Source organism: Bombina bombina, chromosome 3, assembly GCF_027579735.1.
Source record: "Bombina bombina isolate aBomBom1 chromosome 3, aBomBom1.pri, whole genome shotgun sequence".
In the NCBI taxonomy this organism is placed as follows: domain Eukaryota; kingdom Metazoa; phylum Chordata; class Amphibia; order Anura; family Bombinatoridae; genus Bombina; species Bombina bombina.
In genome coordinates this window covers 846704591-846722859 of record NC_069501.1, presented here as the reverse complement: position 1 = coordinate 846722859, position 18269 = coordinate 846704591, and the positions used below count along the sequence as shown (strand labels likewise).

At 35.2% G+C, this 18269-nt stretch overlaps 1 protein-coding gene across 1 annotated transcript in view; it reads left to right on the top strand.

Moving 5' to 3' along the window:
* ITGBL1 (integrin subunit beta like 1) overlaps positions 1-18269 on the top strand; it is an 803636-nt gene that overhangs the window by 290167 nt on the left and 495200 nt on the right. Inside the window, exons 4-5 of the mRNA XM_053707807.1 lie at positions 394-516; positions 1416-1556. Of these exons, the coding sequence (XP_053563782.1) occupies positions 394-516; positions 1416-1556 (264 nt within the window). The remainder of the gene's footprint in view (positions 1-393; positions 517-1415; positions 1557-18269) is intronic.

The window sequence follows — 18269 nt, the reverse complement described above, 5'->3', positions numbered from 1 at the left end:
GTATTTTAAATTGTGTTTACATTTGTATATGGGAATATTCAAACGTTACATTCGATAAAGGGAATATTTCCTTTTTTTATCCTATTTTCGGCAAACATTCAAAAAAAAAAATTGTAGAATTAATGACTGGCTGATATTTGCCAAACCATTCTTCCATCCCTAATGGACAGCAATTGTAGAGCCACTACATACTGAAACATCTTGTTTTACCTTAAATTTGTTTTTTTCACTTGCAGATTAGGAACTAGCTGGTTTTATCATTGTCGGTCATTTGGTGGAAAATAAGTTGTACCATTGGTTATATAAAAAAATCTGTTTAAGTGTGAGTTAAAATACTATCTATAAATTGATATTTTCTTGATTTTCAGTTCATATTTTGTTTATGATTCCCAGGTACCTGCCACTGTGGAAGATGCAAATGTGAAGATTCAGAAAGTACAGGACTGATTTATGGAAAATATTGTGAATGTGATGATAGAGAATGCATCGATGATGAAACTGAAGAAATATGTGGAGGTATATATACTCATTTTGTAAATTATATTTTTAAGCTCAATTCTATGTGTTTCACAATCCTTAATAAATATAAATTGAGGCATTAAAATGTTCCAAAAAAAAAAGGCACAGGGGCCAAAATAATAAAATGTGTACACTTTTGAATGTTATTTGGGACATAAAATAAGTAATGTTACCAAACCCTAATTTGTGATTGTTAAAGCTACCACCAACCACAATTAATAAGATTAAATCAAAATTATAATGGCAATTCCCAATAAGAGAAAATAGCTTTCAGATTTTTTTCCAAACATCAAACTTTTGCCCTTGTAATAAGGTCAGTTTGTTTACATTGGACTAAGAAGCCAAAAACTGAGAAAATGTCAATCACATTTATATACCCTGACCCAGAATCCCTTGCTCAAGATGTAGCTCTGCTTGCTAAGATTGTCTGTGAAAAAAAACAAGTTTTTTTTAACTGGGACAAAGTAGGATTACCATAAGCACGGAAAATGAAGAATTAGGCACTTGATTTTTCCTAAAAGAAATACGGGGTTTATGCTAAATGATGTTGGTGATCACTACTTACAGATATGAAGATGCATGATTGTGAGAAGAACGCTAACTGTCCTTACCCTACATTGCTATCCTGAGATATGTTTTATTATGTTTTGTCTTTGTCTTATAAAAGTGTTATAATATGTTGCAAACTGTCAATTTAAAGCAAGGATTCATCTCAAAACATCTCTATAAAACAAGACAGTACGATGAAACAATGATTTTCAAAGCTCAAAGCAACAACATAAAATCATGGGGGTTTTTTTGAGTGAAAAATGTACTGAACAAAAATGTACTTAGAATATATTTACCATTTTAAAATGACTGTTTTTTTCTCACTATAAAATTTGTTTTGGGTTCAGGCCATGGAAAGTGTTACTGTGGAAACTGTTACTGTGAGGCTGGTTGGCATGGAGATAAATGTGAATTCCAGTGTGACATTACCCCCTGGGAGATCAAGAAAAGATGCACATCTCCAGATGGCAAAATCTGCAGCAACAGAGGTGTGTCATTAATAATGATCTTCACATCTGTATGTCTTTCAATTATTTGTAGACAATAATTGCTGTAAAAGGCTATTTGTCTGGTCTTTTTTTTTTTTTTAATTACAGAGTTTATTAATATCCTCTAAATTAATATAAATGGGCCTGACACATTTTCTGTTTACAGAAAGAATGATGGTGAGCTAAGTTAATGTACTGTTTGAGAGCATCAGCATGTTATAGCCTCAAAATATTCCTTAAAACTTCTTCTCATCCACAGTTCAATCCATGTGTGCCCTCCAAAAGTTATCTTTTTTTTTTTTTTTTTTTTATCCGTAACTTGCTAATGCTTTTTAACCTATCCTTACCTACACTTACTATTGTGTGAACTATTTAAAGGGACTAAGGGGTCGATTTGTGAAGGACGCTGCTTCCGACCCACTCCGCTTCAGTTCCGCCTGAAGCGGAAGTTAAGAAGCAGCGGTCCTAAGATCGCTGCTCCTTAACTCACCCACCACCTCTGGCGGACAGCAATCAGCCCTATCGAATACAACACCCCCTGCTAGTAGCCGATTGACTGTGAATCTGCAGGGGGCGGTATTGCACCAGCAATTCACAAGAACTGCTGGTGCAATGATAAATGCTGACACAGCCTGACAGCGTATGCTGTTGGCATTTATAGATGTGCGGCGGACATTATATGCTACATTGTATCATGTCCATCCGCACAATAATAAATTGACCCCATAAAATACTTTTTCCGATTAACAGCAATTTAATGCATTAATTATTTGTACCAAGATGTTTTCTAGCCTCAAAACATTCTATAGAACTAATTGCAAATTTGTCATGTGTGCTCCTCAAAAGTCATCTTCTTTTTCTTTCTCTTTCATTTACTCCTCCATTTCAACCTTCCTTTATTAACTATTTCTATTGTGTGAATTATTTGTGTTTCTTATTATTGAAGGGGACTTAAAAGACCTTTTTCAAATTAAAGGGACACAAAAAATGCTCTTACACGTTAAAGCTTTTTAAATCTTGCACTATTGCTTGCATCTAACTATGGGCTAGATTACACTTACTAAAGCACCTATTGCAAGTTGAAAGTGAACGGTTGCATTTGAGCGCAAACAGAAGTTGCACTCAAAGTATGAGCGCAACTTCAGACTTATCGTAAATTGTAAAGAATTAAAAAATGTTTTTCACAAAACACATCACCAACACATTAAAATAAACTATAACACACATTTATACATTTTCTTTAAAAAGAAATATTAAAAAAAATGTGTCAAAGGGTTAAAAGGAATATGGTAAATTACAATGTATGTGACTTGGAAGGACTATTATTTATATATGGCTCAGTGTTCTTACCAAGGCCACCCAGCTGATTTTATTGATCACCTGGCTAAAATTTTAGCCAATTTTCAGCTAAAAATATCTAACATTAAAAATGTTAAATTTTTATTGCATAAGTTATTATTAAATACATTAATGTTAAATTATGCAATCAATTTGTGCTTTGGATAGCATTAAATTATATAATATTAGCCGCTTCATAATGCCACCCGGTTTGCAAAATTTTCTGTGGAGAACACTGTATCTAAATGTGTGCATATGTGTATGTGTCTATATATATATATAATACCTGAGATTCAGAATCATAGACCACGTACCAATTCCAAGAAGAGGTGGCAATAGGGCCAAACTTCTCCTGCAGAAAGAGGCAAGATGGATATAGGAATTGGGTACCCTCACACCTAGGGGTCTGAATGTCCACACTGGCTGGCAGTGCTTTTTATGTGCACATGAAGTATTTTTTGCCAGGTTCTCTCTGACGAACTTTCTTATGAAATCCGATATGAGAGTTCACCTATCCATGTAGGCTAGATTCATAGGTGCTGATCTTAGCCTATAGTGTATAACTTTCGAAATTTGAAGTGAGAATTCACCTATCCATTTAAGCTAGATTTAAGCTGCTGATCTCAGTTTATAGAGTATCTTTGATTATATAGCTCCTGGTACCATTAGCTTTGATAACTCTCCCTATATGGTATGACCCATGTTGATTTAAAATTTGATTTAAAATTAGAGTCTAGATTGTGGTTTACCATGAAATGTGTGCTTGTTTTTAATTGTTTTTTCTGTATATATATATATATATATATATATATATATATATATGTGTGCGTTAAGATATGTTCACTACACATTGGGCATGCACTTTGTGGTGATATACCTCTCCGTTATACGATCTCTGACACAGCGGCAGACTGTGATTTGGTCCACTTATGAGCGCTGTTCCTGTACCCTAACATGAGGATACAACTCACGGTTTGAGTAGTCTCCCCTCAGTTATTTATTTTTGGAGCCGGTCTATACAGACTTGTAGTCAGGACTCTCTTCCAGGGTGTGCGGTCTTTTGAGCACATTGCGGATTTTTTGACATGCATGCGATTTTATGGCTACGGGATTTTTTGACACGATAATGCAGAGTTTTGCCCTCCCTGGGGCTTATAACTGATATTACTATGGAGGATCTAGTATATGTATAAGGACAAATAGGGCTCTAGGGTTGTGTGTTATTTGATGTGCTGAGTGATGCTTTTGTTAACACTCATATCTTTTGATGTTGCTATTTAGGTAGTTTTATTCTTTATTTTTATTGGTTTGGGTTTTCACATTTAAATATATTGTTTGGAGGAATACATACTGTCATTTGTTGTTGCTTATAGTGATTAATCCTGAGGTCGATTGGTGCATGATTATTTTGATTACTCTGACCGCCAGAGAGAGATCGATATTATGGATATTGTTGGTACAAGTAGTAGTACACAGGTGTTTTTATGCTATCTCTAAGACATTTAGGTATAGCAATATAGGTATCATTATTTTGTATTATACTATAGGTCATGGCTGCTAGTTATACGTTCGGTGTGGATATGGATATAAGATGTGTTTTTTTAACTTGGATTTTAGTTTGTTTTTTTTGCCCTGTTTGTCACACCATTAGTGGGGGGGGACATGAACATTATGAGGAAGTGAATCGAGTGGTTTGCCTCCCCTCCCCTATTTATGCTTTTTTAGCCCCCCTTTTTTTTATCTCTTTGACGATCTGCTGGGTGGCTCTATATAGGTATCATGATAGTATTATTCTCATTATATGGACGCATTTCTCCCGTTGGTGTCTCTCATATGATTGTGATCATTGGGAGTTGATTTCGTAGTTGATTCTGTGTTATATTGATTGACGTTGTGCTCTATATTTGCTGACATATTCGTTTTCGATATATTAAGATGACCTTTATGATTGACTGATTGGCCACGACTCTTACTGATTCTCGCTTTGAGCGGGGGGGCGTGGCTTTACCATGCGTCATTATCCTCCGGCAAATCTGATATGGGGGTGTGACACTTGGGTGCCTATGTGTATGGTTGATTTGGGTAGCCAGTTTGTCTCGGTAGGAGTTGGCTCCATAGCGGGTATGTTGCTACATTGCATTAGATAAGTTTGTTGCTTGCCGTTGTAATTGTATTTGATATATTAAGATGCATTTTGTGATTGGCTGATTGGCCAATTGGCCATGACTCTTACAGATTCTCGCTCTGAGCGGGGGGCGTGGCATGATCACGCATCGCTATCCTCCGGCGATTCCGGTCTGGGGGTGTTACTCGGGAGCCTATGTGGATGTTTGTTTTGGTAGCCATGTGTTAACAATGCAGGTAGCCGCTGTTGTATAATTAAGGTAATTACAGCAGGATTACACTATGATCATCCTAACGGAGTGGGCATACACCCTTTCATTAATGACTTGCACTGATTTTTTGAGTGGATGTATTATGTTTATATTATTTTGTTTCTTTTGACATATCACAAATATTCATCATGGAGTTGACACATAAATGTTTCACATGGCTCATTTTCCTGAAGCACACGGCTATTTTTGATTGGTAACTCAGAGGGGGAGGGTTATACAGGCTTATAAAAGTTTGCTTTTTACACTTGGTGTTTGTCAGAAGAAGGGACGTTTGTGGTCCCGAAATGTCACACAATAAAGAAAACTGTCTCTGGTGTCCAGTGAGTGTTTTCTTTTTTGAACTTTTATATAACTTGCAATAGCACCCTGGCAGTCAAAGTATGATGGTGAGAGTGCACACACATTACTACTTGGATATATATACGTGTATGTGTTATATGTATAAATATGTATCTATATATATATATATATATATATATATATATATATGCTGTATATATATATATATATATATACACACGTGTATGTGTTTATATGTATAAATATATACAAATGTATGTGTTTATATTTATAAATATGTATATATATATATATATATATATATATATATATATATGTATATACATATACACAAATATGCATATACACTTTTGAGCCCTTTCCAGTTAAGGGCTAGATTAAAAAGTGGCGCTCTATTTAGTGCTCCTGCTTCAGGGATAACTTTACAAGAAGTAAGCTTATTGGGCGCATTGGGTAGTGCTGGTATTACAAGTTAAAAGTAAAACGTTTTCACATCAGCGCTAACCTGATGCACGCAAAAAAACTAACTCTGAATATTGCGACCGTGTTAATGTATTCCCCTAAACTTCAATGGAGCACGAAAGTGAAAAAAACACCCTTACTTGTGCGCATAACCGATTGCATTTACTTAAGTGGTGTTAACCCAACATGAAATATGAATATTTCACGTTCCAATGTTCTTCACATAGCAGAATATGTTCTATTTATTCATAAATATACTTTTCTTTATATATATGATGTTTTTGGGAAAAATATATATCTATACCTATATATTATTATTATACTTTATTTATAAAGTGCCAACAAACTCCGCAGCACTGTCCACGGTTGCAAAGAAAAAAGTACAACAATGATACAATATTTTTAAGAAACAGGATCAAATTTATCAAACAAATACAGTAGGAATTGAAAGTCCTATTCTTGTGGGAACTTACAATCTAGAAATTATTGAGTATGAGTATAAACATATACAGATATATATATCGGAATATATATTTAAAAATGCTTATTCCCTTATGTGAAAAACATTGGAATATGAAATATTTATAGTACATACATAGTTAAACACTATTTTAAATATGAATATTGCATAAGTGTGATTTTTTATGTTTTCAGCTACCTGATTGCAAAGGGCTCCAATGCACATATACAGTATATGTTGATATATGTTTACATAAAAATACCTAGAGCAAAAGAGGATTATTAGCAGGTATAAATAATAGGGGATCTTACAACAGTGTGTATAGAGACAATGTATATATCTAAACAATGTTACAATACTTCATAGTTAGCATTTCCCATAGTTGCTAAAAACGGTTTGCTATACTTGCAAAATTGTGGAAATTCAAATGGTGAAGTCCACAATTACATTGATATAGAATGTTCCAAGTATATTCCCAGTATATTCTTAAGTATAGCGCTATATCTATGTGTATAGAAAGAGCTATGGAAGTTCCTGACGGCAAGAAACAAACTGTGGGAAAACAAGCTGTAATGTAGACGTCCCTCCGGACCCTTAGAGCTGATGTACAATTGGGATGTACACAGTAGAAATGAAAAGTACCTTCAAAATAAGTGGACCAGGAGGTTTAATTACCAATGTAATGGTTCCAGGCAGCGTCCTCCGAAGATCCTCGATAGGCAAGAGCCCCCAAGTTCTGACGGAGGGAGATGGCTGTGTCCTCGTTTCCACTTGTCCTCAAACGACCAAGGCTCTGACGTCAGAGTGATGTGCCGTGTCGCACAGGAGGTCCGCTGTAAGCGTGAGGGGAACGTGCAGAGTCGCACGGCAGATTCCTCAGGACAAACCAGGTGTCGCACAGGAGGTCCGCTGTAGGCGTGAGGAGAACGTGCAGCGTCGTACGGCAAATTCCTCGTGACAAACCAGGTGTCCACTGGGTCCTAAGTAATCGGCTCTTCAGGTCTGGTTATAGGTTCCGGGTGATAGACAGCCAAAGCGGTATCTCATCCGCTGAATATAGTAATAGGTAATCCCCAGAAAAGAGGACAAAAGACGGCTGAAATATCATCCACGGCTGGTTCAAAAAAGGTATTTATTGAAGCAAGGTGCTAGTACATTAGGTGAGAGCAAAGCCTTAACACCTGACGCGTTTCGCGCATGCGTACATGCGCTTCATCAGAGGTGATATGTTCAAGGTGTGCATTGATCTATATGCAGCAAAGGAACCAATCCTGTTATCGGTTCAATTAAGAACTATTGTCTACACCTATGAGTAAGGAAGCTGAAACCTTTGCTACAGATTGGTCATTAATTTTGTTTCTTTAATTACTAAGTCAAGTAACACAGTAAACAATTATACAAATCTTCTAGTACTAGTACAGTTGTTAATATATATACATATATATACAAGCTATTCATTCTAAGCCTATGTAAACTAAATTCTAATAGACAATTTAAATAAAAAATATCTAAATTAAATAAAAATAAATATAAAAAGTATATAAATAAAGAGTTAGCAGTCACATATAAAAGATATGTAGGTATTCAATAAAGCAATAATATGTAAGAATGGCTTAGAAAGAAGATATGGCGATTTTTCCAGAAATGCAGGCATATCGATAGTAGTGTCAATTGCTATAAGTCAGTCACCATCGATGCATATGTGAAAAAATCGACAATCTAAATTAAGAAAGGGGAAACTATCACATTAACATAAACAAAACAATATATTGATATATGAATAATACAAATGAGATTCATACAGGGAACAGGAATTCTATTTAAAGAAACATAAATATAATAATAAAAAAAACATAAATATTATAATAAAAAATTATAATAAAAAATTAAAACAGTTAATTTCGGATGTGCTAAGTTAATTGTTCACTATTTAAGTTAGTACATCCAAAGATTTTATTAGATTTTTTCATTCATTTATTTGTGGGACCTGAGCTGTGGTAGTAAACTATAGAGGGAAAAAGAAGACACTTTATAAAGGGTAAATGTTGAGAAAGGTTTTCTCTTATGTTGTTTTATTTTATTTTAGATTATATTGTAAATTGTATTATTCAACAAATAGATCAACATCCATCCTTTTGTTAATTCCTTCTGGTGCTCTAGTATGTAATTTTATAATCCAAAAGATCTCTTTCTTTCTTAAGCATTTTTCCCTATTACCACCCCTAGGATGTTTTTTAATAATATCAATACCTATGAAAGAGAAATATTTTTGTCCTATACCATGCAATCTAAAATGCTTAGCTACCGGCGTTTTAGGTTCTTTCTCATCTAAGGAGCGTAAATGTTCACAAATTCTTTCTTTTAATGGGCGGGTAGTTATACCAATGTATTGACAGGAGCAAAATAGGCAATTAATGAGATAGATAACATATTGTGAATTACAGTCAATTCTATCTCGAATGTGGAACACTTGTTTAGTAATATTGGAAGAAAAAGTGTCTGTTACAGTGATGCACGTGCATCCTTTGCATGGTACATGGCCACATTTAAAACATCCTGGTTTTGGGCTAAGCCAGTGTGCGCCTGTTGTTTCTTTGTCTGTAAACTGTTTGCTAGTTATTTCTCTTATGGTTGGTGCTCTTCGTGCTATACATTTTATTCCTGATGTTAAGATGTTATTAAGTGCTTCATCACCTTTTAGAATTGACAGATTCTGTCTGACTATCTTACAAATTTGCTTATATTGTCTACTGAATTGCGTGATAAACAAAAGGTTTTGGTCAGGCAATATAGATTTATCAGTTTTTCCCGGTTTCTTAGGGCCTCCTTTAAGTAATTCTTGTCTATTTAAATCTGCCACTTGTTTCTCCAATTTAAGTAGCAGATTCCTATGGTATCCTCTATCTGTCAATCTATTTGTTAGTTCTCTTGCTTGGGGGAAATAATCTACCAGTTCTGTACAATTCCTTCTTAAACGAAGGTATTGTGCCTTAGGAATGCCTCTTTTTAAATGATTGAGATGGCAGGAATCAGCTCTCAGTATCGTGTTCCTAGCCAATGGTTTGCGGTAGGTGCATGTGGAGATTGTGTTATCTTTGGCTCTCAGACTTAGATCTAGGAAATCAATAGACTGTTTATGTATCTGTGCTGTAAAAGTCAAATTATATTCATTATTATTCATAAAGTCTACAAATTTGTCAGCTTTACAGTCATCCCTGGTGTCCCAGATGACTATAATGTGGTCTATAAAACGGCCATATATTATAACATTGTTCTTATATGGAAACTGGTCTGAAAAGATCATATTTAATTCCAGCCACCCCATATATATGTTTGCTAGCGCGGGGGCAAATTTTGCCCCCATCGCTGTACCTCGTCTTTGTAAGTAATAAGTACCTTGGAAGATGAAAATTTTGTCTAGTAGGCTTATGTTGCTGCCATGAATATACTATATTAAGTTCATAGTCCTTGACAGCTCTCTGATATTTCTGTACCTTCCTTTCAGATAGTACTGTGTCTAGAGTGTCTATTGTTTCAGTGAGCTGTTTACTATAATCTATGTGTTTTTGGGTAGTCTCAAATGGTTTGAGTGTTTCGATTGCATTATTGATTTCTATAAGGACTTGATCTCTTTCCTCTTTTTTATGACATAATAGTTGTTTCATTAATATTATGGAACAATTAGTTAAATTCTCATTCCATTCCTCCATAAATTTGGGGTTATTAACAAAACAAAAAGAAAATGCATTATGGAAAATGCACTAAAAGGTGATAGCCAAGCGCTTGTTCTTGTTGATGAGGATGATATTGCTAATGTATTTTCCAAATTAGAATTGTTAAGATTTAGAGAAACTAATTTGTGGTGGGATATAGAATTCTTAGAACTCTATATATCTGAGCACAAGGTACCTAGGGGCTTACGAATGAAGAAATATCCCTCCTTTGCACTTAATAACCCCAAATTTATGGAGGAATGGAATGAGAATTTAACTAATTGTTCCATAATATTAATGAAACAACTATTATGTCATAAAAAAGAGTAAAGAGATCAAGTCCTTATAGAAATCAATAATGCAATCGAAACACTCAAACCATTTGAGACTACCCAAAAACACATAGATTATAGTAAACAGCTCACTGAAACAATAGACACTCTAGACACAGTACTATCTGAAAGGAAGGTACAGAAATATCAGAGAGATGTCAAGGACTATGAACTTAATATAGTATATTCATGGCAGCAACATAAGCCTACTAGACAAAATTGGCCATCCACAAAGAAAAAAATAGAAACAAAAAAGGAAATAGAAATAAGACAGATAGAAATAAAAATAAACATGTGACATTCTCTAGCATAGACACAGATTATCAGGATACTAGTGCACAGTCCACTGAAGGTGAACAATCACAAGGTTTAATCGAACCAGATAAGACCAGTTTGAATCCGAGCACCAGTAGAAAAGGATTAAAAACTTTAGTGAAGCAACCAAGCCAGACTAGCACACCTAAGAAAACAAAAGACACAATAGATATGGACGAAACAGAACCAACCTTTCGTTACCCCAGCAGGGTCAGAAAAAATATAAAGAAGTAGCAGTCATTAACCTCTCTGATTATAAATTGTCCAACATAGAATGTAATTTGCTAAATAAAGGTTTATCGTATGCACCAGCACATAATTTTGATCTTGTAAATACACTTATTGATATCAACAGATTTGTCCGTAAGATAGTTTTGAAAAAACACTTTAAAGATATCCCAGTTGAGCACTCACTTGATAACACACAAGCTTCTAGTAAGCATAGTTCAGTAGGACTGAAATACACTGATCTGGTGGATCTCACTAATTTGATTTCCTTACAACAGGAATCCACCAGATCCACTGACACATTAACAAACAATTGCACATCTTTCACATATAAGAATAGTTCTTATTTTTATCCAGTAAATTCTAGACATCAATTATTGGACCTATATCAGAGAGTGGTAGAGAGAGAATTGACCGACTTATCAAATACAATTGAAAAAAATCCCTTAGATATATCTAGGGATAATCTTACCCGACAACAAAGACAGGCATTGACTAGACTTCAGAAAAATGACAGTGTGGTGATAGTCCAGGCGGATAAGGGAGGAGCAGTGGTGGTATTGAACAAAAGTGATTATATTGGTGAAGTTGAGAACCAATTTAAAGACTGTATGTTATACACTAAACTTACGTTCAATCCCACCACCTCCTTCAAAAACAAACTTAGTCACTTATTTGACTATGCTATTGAACATAGCTTCGTGGATAAAGAATTAACTGATTATCTATATGTGGAACAGCCAACCACCCCATACTTTCGCATTGCACCCAAGATACATAAAGGACTCAAAAATCCACCTGGACGACCCATTGTGGCCAGTAATGGATCATTGTGTGAAAGATTGGGTGGCTGGCTCGACCACATACTACAACCTATCATGCTGGCCCTACCAGGGTACATCAGGGACAGTACACACTTACTGACACAGATAAGTGACATAACATGGAAAGAATCTTATGTATGGACCACCATTGATGTCACGGCCCTCTATTCCAACATCCCTCATTCAAAAGGACTGGAGGCTATAGATTTTATGTTACATAGATATTCAGACTATAGCAACGAATTTATATCATTTATTGTCCAAATAACAGAATTTCTTTTACAACATAACTTTTTCATCTTCCAAGGTACTTATTACTTACAAAGACGAGGTACAGCGATGGGGGCAAAATTTGCCCCCGCGCTAGCAAACATATATATGGGGTGGCTGGAATTAAATATGATCTTTTCAGACCAGTTTCCATATAAGAACAATGTTATAATATATGGCCGTTTTAAAGACGACATTATAGTCATCTGGGACACCAGGGATGACTGTACAGCTGACAAATTTGTAGACTTTATGAATAATAATGAATATAATTTGACTTTTACAGCACAGATACATAAACAGTCTATTGATTTCCTAGATCTAAGTCTGAGAGCCAAAGATAACACAATCTCCACATGCACCTACCGCAAACCAATGGCTAGGAACACGATACTGAGAGCTGATTCCTGCCATCTCAATCATTTAAAAAGAGGCATTCCTAAGGCACAATACCTTCGTTTAAGAAGGAATTGTACAGAACTGGTAGATTATTTCCCCCAAGCAAGAGAACTAACAAATAGATTGACAGATAGAGGATACCATAGGAATCTGCTACTTAAATTGGAGAAACAAGTGGCAGATTTAAATAGACAAGAATTACTTAAAGGAGGCCCTAAGAAACCGGGAAAAACTGATAAATCTATATTGCCTGACCAAAACCTTTTGTTTATCACACAATTCAGTAGACAATATAACCAAATTTGTAAGATAGTCAGACAGAATCTGTCAATTCTAAAAGGTGATGAAGCACTTAATAACATCTTAACATCAGGAATAAAATGTATAGCACGAAGAGCACCAACCATAAGAGAAATAACTAGCAAACAGTTTACAGACAAAGAAACAACAGGCGCACACTGGCTTAGCCCAAAACCAGGATGTTTTAAATGTGGCCATGTACCATGCAAAGGATGCACGTGCATCACTGTAACAGACACTTTTTCTTCCAATATTACTAAACAAGTGTTCCACATTCGAGATAGAATTGACTGTAATTCACAATATGTTATCTATCTCATTAATTGCCTATTTTGCTCCTGTCAATACATTGGTATAACTACCCGCCCATTAAAAGAAAAAATTTGTGAACATTTACGCTCCTTAGATGAGAAAGAACATAAAACGCCGGTACTAAGCATTTTAGATTGCATGGTATAGGACAAAAATATTTCTCTTTCATAGGTATTGATATTATTAAAAAACATCCTAGGGGTGGTAATAGGGAAAAATGCTTAAGAAAGAAAGAGATCTTTTGGATTATAAAATTACATACTAGAGCACCAGAAGGAATTAACAAAAGGATGGATGTTGATCTATTTGTTGAATAATACAATTTACAATATAATCTAAAATAAAATAAAACAACATAAGAGAAAACCTTTCTCAACATTTACCCTTTATAAAGTGTCTTCTTTTTCCCTCTATAGTTTACTACCACAGCTCAGGTCCCACAAATAAATGAATGAAAAAATCTAATAAAATCTTTGGATGTACTAACTTAAATAGTGAACAATTAACTTAGCACATCCGAAATTAACTGTGTGTTTTTTATTATAATTTTTTATTATAATATTTATGTTTTTTTTATTATTATATTTATGTTTCTTTAAATAGAATTCCTGTTCCCTGTATGAATCTCATTTGTATTATTCATATATCAATATATTGTTTTGTTTATGTTAATGTGATAGTTTCCCCTTTCTTAATTTAGATTGTCGATTTTTTCACATATGCATCGATGGTGACTGACTTATAGCAATTGACACTACTATCGATATGCCTGCATTTCTGGAAAAATCGCCATATCTTCTTTCTAAGCCATTCTTACATATTATTGCTTTATTGAATACCTACATATCTTTTATATGTGACTGCTAACTCTTTATTTATATACTTTTTATATTTATTTTTATTTAATTTAGATATTTTTATATTTTTATATTTTTATATTTATAGAATTTAGTTTACATAGGCTTAGAATGAATAGCTTGTATATATATGTATATATATTAACAACTGTACTAGTACTAGAAGATTTGTATAATTGTTTACTGTGTTACTTGACTTAGTAATTAAAGAAACAAAATTAATGACCAATCTGCAGCAAAGGTTTCAGCTTCCTTACTCATAGGTGTAGACAATAGTTCTTAATTGAATCGATAACAGGATTGGTTCCTTTGCTGCATATAGGTCAATGCACACCTTGAACATATCACCTCTGATGAAGCGCATGTACGCATGCGCGAAACGCGTCAGGTGTTAAGGCTTTGCTCTCACCTAATGTACTAGCACCTTGCTTCAATAAATACCTTTTTTGAACCAGCCGTGGATGATTTTTCAGCCGTCTTTTGTCCTCTTTTCTGGGGATTACCTATTACTATATGTTTACATATGTATTTACGTGCTTATATATGTGTCTGAAAATACATATATACGCATATAAATACATATGTACACACACACACAAGTTGCACTATTCTGACGCCTTACTTTCATCTTGTAGTATGCACAAAACATCCAACGCATGCAAAGACCAGCGATAATCCCGTTACTGTTGGTGCTCAATAGTTAGCGTACCACTCGTAATCTAGCCCTAATTACCTTGAAACATGAAATATAATTTTTGTTAAATTTTAATATTTTTAATGCGTTTTATTGTGTTTTGAATATAAATACTTTACATTCCAATGTTCTTCACTTAGAAGAAAATGTTCTTTTTATTTTTAAATATATATTTCTATATATATCTGTATCTATATATTTATACCTGTATATATTTATATAGATACATAAGTATAGATGAAAGTTAACAAAACATAATCATATATATATATATATATATATATATATTTAGAGAGAGAGAGAGAGAGAGAGATATTTGAAAATAAAAAGAAAATGTTAAATATTCATAACTACCTTCGGATTTAGCGCTGTTGGGATAAATCAGTGTCGGATTACCCCGCGAGAAATAAGTGTTAGGTTGTTTGTTTGTTTTTAACAGTGCCCCATTGAAGTCTATGGGGAAAAGAAATACACGCCGTCATGATATCCGAAGTCCTGAAGTTTGCTCACGTCTGATTTAATTCACATGCAAATAATATACTTTCATCTTCTAATATGCGCTCTAACCCATATTAAAAATGTACTCTCAGTGCAAAGGGGTTAATTAAACACATATCAAAAATCAACTCCAGAACAACAATGTAGTACTGGGACCTAACTTAACACATTTGGTGAGCCTATGTCAAGAGGCAAAAGTGTGTAACCACCAATCAACCCTAGTTCACACTAGTGCATATTGCTACGCAAGAGCACACCTAGTTATGGTTTAAACAACGGACAGTAAAAAGATATACTGTATATACCGGCACTATAATCCTAGTATGCTAATTAGGATCTTACACAAGTAAGGTGCAACCCACTTCCATTAGCTATAAATCGAAACAAAAAGGGGAAAAATGGTTTTAGCACAGCTCCTGTATTATAAAATGTATCTTTTAGTACTCATAGAAATCTAAATGCTCATAGGCGTAAGGGACTAAAACATCTATACCCTGTATGTGCACAGGGAAACAGTGTTAAAAACAAAACACCATTTTCCCAGAGATAAGGGTTACTAGTGAAAGAAAAATAGTCCGCTCCAAACAACCCCTCAAGTTCCTGGCCGATAACGGGAACCTTGGCATCAGGCAAGCAGACACATTTCAGTCTATGTGACCTTTATCAATGCACACATTTTTGTCAAACCAAGTTGGGGAAAATAACTGCTTTAAATATCTTACTAATTCCTCACTACCATGCCATACAAAGAAGATATCATTTCACCAGCCCAGATATATGTTAGCATAGGAGGGGGCGCAGGCCATCCCCATCGCAGTCCCACAAGTTTGTATGTAAAAGCGTAAACAATGTGAGATTTAAACAGGAGCGCTATAGCTAAAGGTGTGAGATAGATATTAGACTAGTGAATGTAGAAACTACACATCAGCGTATAAAACTTCAATATTGATATAAAATATACGAATAGGGTAATAGCATATACTTAGTGATAAAGTGTCAAATATTCAGTGATGAAATAGATCGTGTATATTGTGATTATCAAAACATTAAAAAAGCAAAAAATAAGCTAAGAGTAAATAGTGACAAATCGGTGTTAGGCAGCAGAATTCTGCTAAAAGAAATATAATTTAATGTAACATACACAAATAAAAATACAATGTGTAAAAACGGACGTCTCCGTATAAAACTAAATATACCAATATACCAACAATATTAAAAGGTATCTCCTTATATCCAAAGGTGGGGGATAAAAACAGTCCAAGTAGGATATTAAATGATACAGTCTTACCCCCAAACAATTGCGGCTCTCGATAGAGGAAAAAATGAAAATTACCGCCATAGCGGAAGTGACGTCACTTTAAGGGGCGCTGGCCCGGTTGAGCACTCCGATTGGTTCCTATTGTGATCGCTTCTAGGTGACGGCTTTTTGGTCCCACAGTGGTAAGGTATCCGCTCTTTATGTGCCAAAATGCACGCAGGATACTAATAACGGCTGTTGTGGATATTCAATGCAGCTTGTATGGTCTGGGGAATCCTATGGTATGTTGTTGTTGCTGCTGCAGATCACCTTGTTGGTGCAAGGGAGGGAGGGAGGATCAGCTATGAAGGTGCGGGGGATCCCTGGTGCACCCCCTCTGCTCATGCGATGGTTGATGGGGTACCAGGTACATACCATAGGATTCTTGGACTGTTTTTATCCCCCACCTTTGGATATAAGGAGATACCTTTTAATATTGTTGGTATATTGGCATATTTAGTTTTATACGGAGACGTCCGTTTTTACACATTGTATTTTTATTTGTGTATGTTGCATTAAATTATATTTCTTTTAGCAGAATTCTGCTGCTTAACACCGATTTGTCACTATTTACTCTTAGCTTATTTTTTGCTTTTTTAATGTTTTGATAATCACAATATACACGATCTATTTCATCACTGAATATTTGACACTTTATCACTAAGTATATGCTATTACCCTATTCGTATATTTTACATCAATATTGAAGTTTTATACGCTGATGTGTAGTTTCTACATTCACTAGTCTAATATCTATCTCACACCTTTAGCTATAGCACTCCTGTTTAAATCTCACATTGTTTATCCTTTCTTACACCTATATTAGGGACATTTTAGGAGTTTGGTGCTTTTACCCTGCGCTTTTTAATCTACTCTTTTAGAATGTATGTAAAAGCGATCATCAAAGACAAAGTGTGCTTAAACACAAATTCCAATAGTTCCATTATGAATTGCTTTGTCAAATGGGACATATCTGTATTCTTCTTTAAGAAATGAGTGATGACCTGACACCCCCATTTCAACTTAATACTGGTATAGAGCAACTCAATGTCGCATGTAACCAGTAAAATCAGAGGTTAGATTAAAATCTTAAATTTTATTAAGAATGTGTATGGTGTCTCTAGTATATGACGGCAGTCCGTTCACCACCGAACTCCTCTGGACTGACCACCACTGCATACACTTCTCATTCAACAAACCCACCTCTGACAGTACCACCCACCCCGCAGAAACTGGAACATCTCCCAAGACCAACTACACCGCACCTTAAACAAATCCCCCCCACCTACCTCCACAGACGCCAACTCCTCCGCCCGCAACTTCCACCACTGGATTACAGACTGCTCCAACACCCTCGCCCCCCTTAAAAAAACATCTGGCCGCCAAACCACCAACAAAGCCAGCTGGTTCACCCCGGCCCTCCAGGACTCCAAACGCCACTGCAAACGACTAAAAAGAACATGGAGATCCAGCAAGACCCTTCTGGATAAAGCTGCCTTTAAGGAAGCAATCACCACCTACCACCACCTCATAAAAACCACCAAAAAAACAGCCATCCAATACAGAATCTACGCTAAGGCACAAAACAGCAAGGAGTTGTTCTCAGTCATCAAGGAATTCTCTAAACCCAACAGCGACACCACCAACATTCCGCCCTCCCAGGACCTCTGCAATACCCCATCCACCACAAGATCCTCGACATCTATGACAGTTTCACG